This window comes from Ceratotherium simum, chromosome 3, assembly GCF_057802395.1.
Source record: "Ceratotherium simum simum isolate JZ-2026a chromosome 3, ASM5780239v1, whole genome shotgun sequence".
Classification (NCBI taxonomy): Eukaryota; Metazoa; Chordata; class Mammalia; order Perissodactyla; family Rhinocerotidae; genus Ceratotherium; species Ceratotherium simum.
The window spans coordinates 69,293,723-69,306,094 of NC_141902.1; the positions used below are offsets into that span (position 1 = coordinate 69,293,723).

Here is a 12,372-nt window from a genome sequence, read left to right on the forward strand (position 1 = left end):
GCCTCAGTTTCCTCGTCTGTCAAATGGGGATGGTTATATCAACGCCCACATAGTGAATTTGGTTTTCTCATACCTACTGGTGGGACTGTAAGTTGATTCAAGGTTTTTGGAATGTCATGGGGCTATCCATATCAAGAACTCGAAAAATTTGCATACTCTTTGACTCAGTAATTTCATTTCTGGAAAGTAATCTGAAATATGGCAAGGATTTCTATACAAAATGTTCATCACAACATAGTTTATAATGGTGAATAGTGAAAACTACCAAAAGTTCAAAAACTATTCCACTGGTAGAATATTATTCACCCATTAAAAAGTAATGTTTATGTATGCAATCAGACCTCTAGAATCTAGATCATTTTATAGGAAATACATAGTTCAAAAATATATATTAAATGACACCACAGAGATATAACCAGCAAAATTTAGATTGTGAGAAACTGTGTAAACAACAAATAAATTTGCAAAGGAAAAAAAAGATGGAGGGTCAACCTGCAGATTAAGAAGAGACTTAAAAAGATACATCAACCAATCATAACATGTGGTTCTTATTTGGATCCTAATTTTTAAAAAACTATTAAAAATGTTAAGACATTTATGGTATATTTGGAAATTTGAATACTAATTATTTGATGATATTAAGGAATTATTGTTATTTTCAGATGTAATAATGGTATTGTGGTTATGTTTTTTAAAAGTCCTTATGTTTTAGAGATACAAACTGAAACATTTATGAATGAAATGATATAATGTCTTGGATTTGCTTAAACATTATGCAAGGTAGGTGTGGGTGGATAGGATTGGCCGTGGTTGATGGTGGTCAGGGCTGAATGATAAATACATGGGGAGTTGTTATTCTATTCTATTTTTGGTTTATGTTAAAACTTTTCAATAATATAGTTTTTAAAGAATTAAAATATAATCCTTACAAAGATATTTTCATGTTATAGAAGGAGCCTAAAATAGTCAGATGAATGAAATTCAGTGTAATATCAATCATGTGGAGAAAGAATCAAATAGAAAAACATGAAACAGGGCCAGCTCTGGTGGCCTAGTAGTTAAGTTCAGCGCACTCCACTTTGGCAGCCCAGGTTTGGTTCCCAGGTGCGGACCTACACCACTCATCTGTTAGTGTCCATGCTGTGGTGGCAACTCACATACAAAAAGAGGAAGATAGGCAATGGATGTTAGCTCAGGGCAAATCTTCCTCAGCAAAGACAAAAAAAAAGAAAAACATGAAACATACCAAACTGTGGTTGTCTTTGGTGAAATTATGGCCAACTTTTTCTGCTTTTCCATACTATTTAAATTTCCATAATGAGCCTTTATTACTTTTATAATCAGAAAAAATAATTTTCCACTTTCTATGGTTAGAACTCTTTTAGAAACCTAACTGGAAATAACTTAAGCAAAAAAAGGATAGTAAAATGGCTTATATAACTGGAAAGGTTGAGGTTTGGAGCTAGATACTAAGGCTCCAATTACACCATCTGGGCTTTGTCTCTTTTCTCACTGCTACTTGTCTCTTCTTGGCTTCATTCTATACATTCACCATGTAACAAGTAAGTTGGCTACCAGCAAGCCCCCGACTCATATCTCTCAGTTTAGATACCCCCAGTGGAAAGGGATTCTTCCTATGGTCGTATATTAGTCCCACAGAAGATGCTGGTTGGTCCTACTTAGGTCATATACCCATCCTGAAACTTGTTGTTATGGCCAAGGTGATGAATACTTTAACTATTCTAGAGCACACGCTCACTCCTGCTTTCGCAGGAGGGTACAACATTTAACAGCCCCACTAGGACCACATGGAATAGGAAAGGAAAATATGCTGGGTAGACAAAAACCAAAAGTCGCTATCTGCTCCCTCATGAGATTGTTAGGATAATTCATTGGGATAGTTAATGTAAAAACACTTTCTAAATTGAAAAGTTCTATGCAAATATGAGCCAATTTTTTAGTCTGATTCTGTTAAATCAGATTATAATGAGATCCTCAGTATGTGCATATGTCAATCTGTCAGTTTCCTTCATTGTAAGTAATGAGAATAGGGCTGGTGGTCATCATTTCATACTTCCCAATTTTAAAACTGTAGGAGATGCTCAGTAACCCAGGTGAATACATTTCCTAATGTAAAAGGAGAAAAGGGGGCATTATTTTGTACCTTCTAAGCAGTAAACTTGGAAGAGGCTCCAAATAAGAATTATTCATCAGATTTTCCTTCCTTTTACAAAAAAAAGTGTATTGGTAAATGAATAGTGATGGGGATTTAGTGCACTTATGAGCAGAAGCATCAGTTCTTTTGCACGTATTGTTGCAAGTTAACATGTTGATTTTCAGAACCGCTGTATTCGAAGTCCTCCTCTTTTCATACATGTAAATGCAGTAGCACTGAATCAGTATAAAATCTCTAAGGCTGATTTATCTACAAGGTCATTTATAGTCTTAAAATATTCTTTGCAATGATTGCTACTTTGCAGACTAATAAAAGAGCTGCTACTATTATTGGTCCAGTTTAATAAACAGCTCTGGAAAACTGTTTAATGGACTGAAAAGATGAAAGTAACTTCTTAAGTGTTATTGTCAGGGCTGGTACTTTTCATAACAGAAAGCAATTAGATTCTCACTGTTTGTTATACTCTTAGTGGTGATAGAGTTTTAAAAAATAGAGAACCTACAGTTGGCATTCAAGTTATAACAGGAGTGTCTGGTAGCATCATCTTATCTTCTGAATCCCTGCATTCTGGTGAATATGGCTCCCTAGTACTTTAAGAAGTGCTGCTTTTCAAGAGTGCAGAGGTCATGATAGATCATTTCAACTGTTGTTAGACTCTTTAGACCAGTAAGAATGATCAAATAATCATTTTCATTCATCTTTCTTGAAAAATAGCATCAGAATAACCAAAAGAGAAGAGAATCACAAAAATAGCTGATTATTCGGGACTAGATCTAAGGAAATTGTTACTTGAGATGCTTTACTCAAACCTATGTTGTGTTTGCTTGTTTGAGAGGTCTCAGCCTGTGTTTGATAAGATTTCTCTTTGAAAGTGAAGATGTTGCCAGCCCATGCAGGTTGATAACACACATTTCTCCCTACATCTAGCTACGTGGTGAACATAGGTCTGATTGATAAGCTTTGTGGCTGCTTCCTCTCGGTGCAAGGCCCGGTGGACGAGAACCCCAAGATGGCTACATTTCTGCAGTATGCCACAGGACTCTTACACGGAATGTGCACCCTGTGCTTTGCTGTCACCGGAAGGTAAGGCCTCTATTTGATGTCAGTCTGGACTCAACTTTTGAAACATCTCTTGAATTTTGCCCATCTTGGGGTCATTTCCTAGGGATGCAGGTGGTCATTAGGCCTCTTTTCCTCTTTGCCCTACCTCTGTCCTTATTGGTTTCCCATATTGAGACTTGTCTTATATTTCTCATTTTCCCTGCCTACCTGCTCCTGTCAGAGTCTTCTTTCTTGGTGTCATAAAGATAACTATCATTGCTGGAAGAGACCTTAGAGGTCATCCAGTGTCTCTTCCACTGTGATGCAGAGGAATTAAGTGATTCTCCTTAAGTCAGTGACAAAGCCTAGCCCCTCAGCCAGGGCCTCAGTGCAATACAGCACAGCCTCACAGTGCCCATGATCATGTTCACATCTTTCAATTACAGCCTCCTAGGTTTGTTTATTTTCCCCTTTGTCTCTCTTCCAAGCTTCCTCCATGAATAAGGGAAAGCAGCCGTGCAAAAACAGTAGCTCCCTGAAGTCACACATGACCCATGCATACGATTATAACCAATGTGCTAGGGACTCTACTGCCCTGGTTGGCTCTTTAGACCCCCAACTCCAGCCCGTGGACTGTCCTCAAAAACAATAATTTTCTAGGAGGGGCAGAACCCTCGTGTTCTTTTCTCTCCCCTTCTACCACGTAAGAATCATTTGCAGTAGTGACACAGTGCTCCTGGTAGGAATATGACATATCCCTCAGGCATATTGAGGCTGTTCAGTGAAATAATTTTCTTACAATTCTAAACAGCACTATGTACAAATTATGTATTTTTTTAGGGATGTGTCAAGAAGAAAACTAATTATTTGAAACTTCTAAAGTCTAACTGCTTAAAGAAATATCCATCCATATGCAATGTACACAGAATGCAGTGACTATATTCAGAATATTTTAAATGAGAAAATTTGTTTTCTAAAATGAACATCCTCAACATTTTTTAGTCTGTTATGTGTAGGACCCCTAAACCCACCTATTCTTTCTTACTGTTACCCAGTCCCTCCACTCCCAGTCACCCAATCCCTCCACTCCCAGTCTTTCTAGGAAGATTAAGACTGTCTGAGTGTCAGGGAAGCCAAGCGTGGCCTGTATTCAGTGTTCCAGTTAGTCTGTTCCTTCTGGAAATGCAGACGGAGCCTACCTTGAGGGATTAGATGAGAAGTAAGGAAGTAGCTGTTTATGGGTCTGTGCTAAGTAACATCGGCTGGTGCCACACTAGAGAGAGACCGGCAGCAGTAGCAGGGCTCATCTGGGGCATTGGCACCTGCCAGCTTGGACGCTGCCATGCCGCCCAGCTGGTTCCTGTGCAGTAGCCACGCTGCTCCCTGGGAGGTATCCTCTCACCCAAGAGATCCCTTCTGACACTGGCTCTTTTGTATACACAGCATTATAAACCTGCCAGCATCTCAAGTCTGTCACCTGTACTCTTTCCTTGAATCCAGATGAATATCACACACATAAGCATTTCCATATGTGATTGTTATACAGTTTGTGGGCTTTAGCTTTCACTTGCACACAGATTCACTCACTTGAAATCTGTGGAACTTGAAAGAAGCTTAAAGGTCATTCACAGCCACTCATTTTTATAGAGAAAGCAACTGAGCCAAACTAACTTGAATTAGGACCCAAGATTCCTACCTCAGTGCTCCCTTCTACACATTTGACTTTATATTATTCAAAATATAGGAGCATATATTTAATTTCTTTGAAGATTTTCTCAATTACATAGATAGAAAACAAGATCCTCTTCTCGTTAACACACACAGTCATGTCCTTGTCCGGTAGACATTGACTGGGCATCTGCCCTGTGCCAGACACAACACTAAGCACTAAAGATACTGCCCTCAGGGAGCCCAGAGTCTGGTGTGGGGTCAGACTTGTAAACTAATAGCTACAGCATAATAGCTGCAGCGGAAGAGAATGTGCACAGAGAAGGAAGTAAAGCAGTCCCAGAGGAGGTCAAGAAGGGCTTCAATGGACTAAATCTTAAAGGATCCAGGAAGACAAGTGGAGGGAAGAATACAGTTGAGAAAAAGGGCATAATATGTGCACTGTATGATATAGCAGATGTTATTGGTGCCTTTGGCCCACCTGCCAGTGGCTACCTGTATTTCTGTGCCTGAGGATATTCTCCGGACAAGTAGCTATTTGTTAGAAGTGCAGGAGTGTTAATACCCTCCAACAATAAATTAGTGGATAATATCCCAGCTCCCCTAACCTTCAGTGGGACAATCCTGAAGTGTGTTCTGTACACTCTCTCAGAGGGAGCCCAGTGGTAACCTGTTCATTAATACATCCTTGATTGGCTTTTCTGCCTTCCCTCTTTCCCTTCTCTCCTTCCTCACAAATAACCTACTTGCACCCAGATCCTTATTTCAGAGTCTGCTTTGGGGGCAACCCCAAACTAACAGATATGGATATACAAGACATTGTCTCATGTTCAGTGTGATGTAGCTGTTCAATAGGGTGACTGTGAAGATTGGCAGGAGATGAAGTATTAAAGGAGCTCCATAAATGTTAGCTCTTGGGAGTCTGAAAGGGAGACAAGAGCTCAATGTGCTACACTAGAGTTGTGGAAAGCCACGCAAGTTGTTTAAGAGGGAGTAACAGGATCAAATTTCTGTTATAGAATGATCACTCCTGGAAAGTGTGGAAGTGACTGGAATGGCATGAGCACAGAGGCAGAAGAAATAGTAAAGAGGCTCTTGCATGATCTAAGTGAGAAATGTTGGGGGCCTGTGGGGACAATGGGAAATAGAGAGGAGCAAATACATTAAGGGGAGACAGAGTATATGTAAGGGAGGTGGCATAGAGCTTGATGAGGAGGAGGTAGAAGGACAGGAGGAATCTAGAATGACTCCCCGGTTTCCGACTTGACATTTTTGAATGGTAGATTATATAGTCTCCAAATTAGGGAATATAAGCAGTTTTCCATAGCGGACGTATGAGTTTGGTCCTATACATGCCTAAGGGTTATCCAAGTAGACCAAAGTGTATATATATATATAAAGTTTATATATAAAACCATGGTTTATATATATTTATATAAAATGAAGTATAATTGTTTCCATGTACCTATACAATTGGATTTTAAATAAATGAATGATTAACTCATGGTGGTTTTTAAGAATTCTTAATCCATTTTTTCCCAATATAATTTCCTTCTCCAACCTCAATTGCTCAGCAAATTACTATTAGTAGGTCTTACTGCAAATGCAGATTATTCTAGAAAAAAGGTCCAGGTGGTTTCCTGGCTTAATTTACCTAGGAAATTCTTAGCAGTATCAGAATTAGCAGTATCTTGGCTGCTTCTCTGAAAGAGAAGAGAAAAATGACCCCTGATTACTGTTCTTCCTCTCACCCTTCAGTCTTCCAACATTTCCTGAACACCACCAAACCACAAGAATCCAGGGAGTTTTTTCTACCTCTTCAGATTTGTTTACCTCTGATATTTACACACCATTTCATACTACTTCCCATTTCTTTGTGGAAATTATATTTCTAAACTATAAACTACAGTGACTTGTTGAAAGCACTTTGTTACGTGTGTTAAATAGAGTTTCTGTGCAAGGTCACAGCCATATCTGGGGAGAAAGGTAGTATGGTTGTTGTTATATTGGAGTAATTCACATAATGCCTGTTTGGGCTATCAAGAGAAGCCAGCCAGAGCCAGAGAGTCCAGGAACGCTTGTCTTCGAAGTCCTTTTGTGACCAGCAGGAATAAAAGACAAAGAGGAGCCAGAGAGGCCTTCAAAAATTGCCTCTTGTGAGTTGGCAGACCCTGAGATAATTAAGTACACTAATTGATAGCGCAGGGCTTTGAGTAAACACTTTGCAGTCTGCGGTGGCCTGCCCTTTGTGATGGTGATTACAGCAGGTCTGCCTTTGCACTGCTCTCCTATTGTACCTTTAATCTTCTAATTTTTACCTAGGTTTTCTGAAAGACAATTTGGGTGTCACAATTTATGCTGTCAGTCTTTGCCTCTGATCATTTTTGTACCAGGCTTGGTTTTGAACAATGAACTTGCATTTCTTTAAGTAAAAATTGAAATGGTAATCTCTGGTGAAAGGATTAATTTTATGTTAGGATTACTCCAGAATTTTAATAAGAGAATTGTTCACAAACTATAATTCTTAATCACTTAAACAAAATTCAACAATCTGTAATAGGACTTTCAGAAATGCCTATTTCCTTGGCCTTTACTTTTACCAGTTTTCCATTCTTGGTCCTACAAGAAGTAAAGAGAAAAGGAGAGTTTTCAGATCTCAGGGCAACAATTCACTGAGGCCCCCTTAAGGTGCTGGCTCCTTAGCCAAACTAATAGGATCAAAACAGTAATGAGTGATTATAAATTACAGCTAACACGGGGCTTTCACTTAATCAGCGGTCATTTACTAGATTCAAAGCTGTACTAGGCACTATAGCGAGAGGGCCAAGAAGCAGGCCCACAGTAAAAGAATTTACAATTCTTATGATTGCACAGAAGAAAGATCGGAGCTTGTAAAACCTAGCTAATTCTGATTGGTTGGAGATGACTATTCTGAATTTTAGAATATTTTTACACAGAAAAGTTTGTTGTTACATGTATTTGTGGGTTTCATTTTCATCTATAAACTACACCAGCAAAATGGGTACTGGCCAAGATCCCTGAGAATCTGTGTCATAAAAAGATAAGAATGATTTGTAATTTAGCCCATTAATTATGTGGATATAGATGAGTGTTTCTCAAGTGTTTAAGGGTGCTTGAAAACCATTTGTTCAAGCAAAGGTAAACTTTAACTCTGCCTGCCTGAAGTATTCATTCATTCATTAAACAAATATTTATGTAGCACTTGCTCTGTGCCAGGCCCTGTGCTAGGCTTGGGAGAAAGCAGAAATGACTCAGACGTCAAAGCCTGGTAAGCTAGTAGAGGAAAGAAGATGCATATACAAATATCCATGGTGTAAGGCAAAGAGTGATACAGAGGAGAGAAGATAATACGCGAAAAGCACTTAGCACATTGCCTGGTACGTAGTAAATGCTTAATAAATATTGGCTACTATTATCACATCATCATCGATGGAATTCATAGGAGGGAGAGATCACTCTTAGTTGTAGAAATTAGCTGCTTTCTAGAACAACTAAAACTTAGCGTGGGCCTTGAAAGATAGAGTTAGAACATTCAGAGTTGAGGAAAAGGTAGACAAATAGCATAAGCAAAGACATCAAGCAGAAAAATATGAAGAATGAATAGACTACTTTCCCTGGATTTTGAGATGTGTGTAGTGGTGATTTGAGTGCCTTGCAGATTGTTATGAGGTTCAAATGAGATAATAAATGTAAAAATACTGTGTGAACTATGTAAATGATTTGCTGAGATGTGATGGTGGCAATGGTGTCATTAAAAACCTTTGATGGGGGAAGTGACATGCTAAGAACCACATTTTGGGAGCATTAATCAGGTATCCTGTGAAGAATCTATTAGAGAGGAGGAAGAAAGTGGAAGGGACCATTAACAGTCATCTGGGAAAGAGGGAAAAGGAATGGAAAAGAATTTTTTTAAATCCTCTCATAGTCTCTCTTTTTATGTATAGTATCACCAGTCTCCCAGGTATCAGGCTCCAAACATCATCATCTCTATTCATCTTTCTTCCTTATACCCCGGATCTAATCTGCTGTCACATTCTGTTGACTGGAAGGAACCTTACAGTCACCGTAATCCAGTCTTCCATTCAGGTTTGAATCTCTTCAATAACCTAATCCAGTCTATATTTGAATATCTCCATTGACAGGGAACTCATTACTTACTAAAGGAGCCTATTCTGTCATTAATCAGTTTTAATGCTTAAAAAGTCTCTCCGTATACCTAACTGTAATCTGTCTCCCTACTGTCACATAGTCCTACTTGCTCCTTGGCAACACACAGACTATTCTAACTTTGCTCTTCTCCCTGAACTTCACTGGTCTCATCCTACCATATATTCTCTTTTGCTTTTCTTCTTGTTCCAGTTACGATGGTTATGTAACATATTACCCCAAAACTTAATGCCATAAAAAAACAATTTACTAATCTCTCAGATTCTATGTGTCAGGAATTCTGTCAAGATACAGAGAGAATGGCTTATCTTTGTTCCACGATGTCTGGGCCTCAGTGGAAAGACTTGAAGGCTGGAGGTTGGAGTCATCTGAGTGCTTGTTCACACATGTCTGTGGTTCATGCTGGCTGTTAGCTGGGGACCTTTCCATGTAGTCTTTCTGCATAGGCTGATTTGGGCTTCCTCACAGCATAGTGGCAGGTTCCAAGAAGGAGCCTCCTGACAAGTAAGAGAGCCAGGTGGAAACCACATCACCTTTTATGACCTAGCCTCAGGAGTTGTGCAACATCACTTTGACTGAATTCTGTTTGTTAAGGCAGTCACAAAATCCTGCCCAGCTTCAAAGGGAGGTGAAATAGCCTTTACCTCTTCATAGGAAATATAAAAGTTCTAGAAGAGCATACTGGACCAGAAATATTGCTATGGTTATGTTTGAAAAATACAATCCACCACATTCCAACCTACCCTAAAGATAAATGTGTTCCTGGTATCCTGTTATCTGTCTTCTATTCTCTCTGCAGTCTCATATTTGTCTCTTGGCATCGTCTCTGTTAACTCCTAAATCTTTTGTTGTCATTAGCTACTGTCCTTGGACAAAAGACCTGCTGGTATTGGGAGATAGGGAATGAAGTAACTGTAATAGGATTAAGCAAGTGGAACCAAAGGAAGTAACATTTGTTGAGCACCTTTTATGTGCCCGGGGTAAGTGCTCCTTATAAGTTACCTCCCAGCCAGTGCTGCCCACACTGTGCAAGGGAGCACAACAGCCTCTAGACTGATAAGGAAGGGTGACTGTCCGCATCCTTCAGATCTGGGAGGTGAGAGCATACAGGAGCAGGAACCTCTGGGCTGTCTCTGTATTCAGAAGTGGGTAAATGCTAGTATAGAGATTTCTGAAAGATTCATCACAACATGGAACATGGATAAAGAGAATAAATTAGTGGTTACCAGAGGGGAAGAGGGTGGAGGGGTTGGCAAAAGGGGTAAAGGGGCACATATGTATGATGATGGATAAAAACTAGACTTTTGGTGGTGAGCACGATGCAGTCTGTACAGAAACTGATATATAATAATGTACACCTAAAATTACACAATGTTATAAATCATTATGACCTCAATAAAATAATTTTAAAAAAAAGATTCATCCCAGGTGGTAATAAAGCCTTAGTTGACTTATAGGGATAGAAAGATGACCATTTCATTGCTATAATTCAGATTGTGTGTCTGCTATGTGGTAGGCACTATGCCAGAGAGAAGGAGCTGTTTGGGCTCTAGCCCACAGGGCCAAAGTTTAGGAACAGCTTCACTGACTTACCACTCCCAGAGGGGTTAGGGTGTGATGAAGGAAAACAGTCAATACAGGTGCAGGCTCACCAGGCTTAGGGCAACAGAGTATGTCCAGGATACACTTGCAGCTGGACTCTCACTGGTTCTAGGACTTTGGGGGGCAGAATCTCAAGAGGAAAACCCTTATGTAGTGTTGTGTTGAAGAGCACAGGTTTGGGAGTCAGAAAAATGTGGGGCCGGCCCTGTGGCTTAGTGGTTAAGTGCACGCGCTGCACTACTGGCGGCCCGGGTTTGGATCCCGGGCGTGCACCAACACACCACTTGTCCGGCCATGCTGTGGCCGCGTCCCACATACAGCAACTAGAAGGATGTGCAACTATGACATACAACTATCTACTGGGGCCTTGGGGAGAAGAGGAGGGGGCAAAAAGGAGGAGGATTGGCAATAGATGTTAGCTCAGGGCCGGTCTTCCTCAGCAAAAAAAAGAGGAGGATTGGCATGGATGTTAGCTCAGGGCTGATCTTCCTCACGAAAAAAAAGAAAAATGTGGATGCGGTTTCTGCCCTCCTAGTTCTGTGAGCAGTGGGCAGATTCTTTGGCTTCTCAAAGCCTATTTTCCTCACATTATAAAAGTGAATTTGATAATTCTTCCCTCACAGGGTTAGACAGGACAGGGGCAAATGGGGACTAACACATCTGTCACCCTGACCTCTTGTCTAAGGTCCTTTTTTAAATATATATTTATTATACCCCACCTTGTTGCAAAAAGATTTGAGATGGCTTACAGAGTATATACATTTTTTATTTTTAAAAAGATGAAAAAATTAGAACAAAAGAAAATATGTAGGAAAAAGTAAGTCAAGCCAGAAGTAAGTAAAGTTAAGGCAGAAACCATATTCATAACAAGGCCCTGATGGACATTTCTTCTTGGAATTCCTACTAGCAATTTCTACCAGAAACTTGTATTTAATATGCCAGATTCTAAGCTAATTGGCTTTCATCCAAAGTTGGCTGTTCCTCCTATTTTATTCTGTTCATAATTCTAGTCATCTGATCAGATTTTAAGACCCAAAACCTTAGTTATCTATAACTTCTGTCAGGCAGATTCCAATCCAGTCCTATCCAATTCAGTCAAAGGGTTGCTTGCCTCAGGATTATGAGGTGGCACCTACTATGTATACCTCTTACTTGATAGTTGTCTACTTCTAATTTACTAGTTTCCTTGTCCTGTGTGTATGTTTTATGTCTTCAAATGAAAAGATTTCTCTAAAGAAAGAGACGAAATATCCTAGCACCTCCCCCTCAAGCACCTAGCATCAGGCTAGAAACAAAATAAGAACTCAGAAAATAGCTGTTGATTGGCAGTTAGCAGATACCAGTGTGTACCATTGACCTATGCCAGGGCCCCATTTCTTGGGCCTACTCTTCACATAGGATGAAGCGCTGGGCACATCTCATGTTTTTCTGCTTTTTAGGTAAGAAAGGGATGTCCAAGGCCCTCTTTCCTTTGGCATGCTTTGCTGAGATGAGTTCTCCCTCCCTTCCTTCCATGGCTTTGGCAAATCTTTATTCATTAATATTTATTAAGCACTTGCTATCTGGTAGACACTTGTCAAGGTATTGGGGATACAACGGTGAACAAAACACCTGCTCTTATGGAGCTTGCAGTCTAACAGGAGAAAAAGACAATAAACCAATAAACAAATAAGATAATTTTAGCTAGTGATAGTGAT

At 39.7% G+C, this 12,372-nt stretch overlaps 1 protein-coding gene across 7 annotated transcripts in view; it reads left to right on the forward strand.

Annotated features, from left to right (window-relative positions):
• Nucleotides 1–12,372, forward strand: part of SCAPER (S-phase cyclin A associated protein in the ER) — a 439,244-nt gene that overhangs the window by 377,916 nt on the left and 48,956 nt on the right. For all 7 annotated transcript variants that reach the window (XM_014780959.2, XM_087428755.1, XM_087428754.1 and 4 more), the window contains one exon: nucleotides 3,104–3,259. In XM_014780959.2, the coding sequence (XP_014636445.1) occupies nucleotides 3,104–3,259 (156 nt within the window). The remainder of the gene's footprint in view (nucleotides 1–3,103; nucleotides 3,260–12,372) is intronic.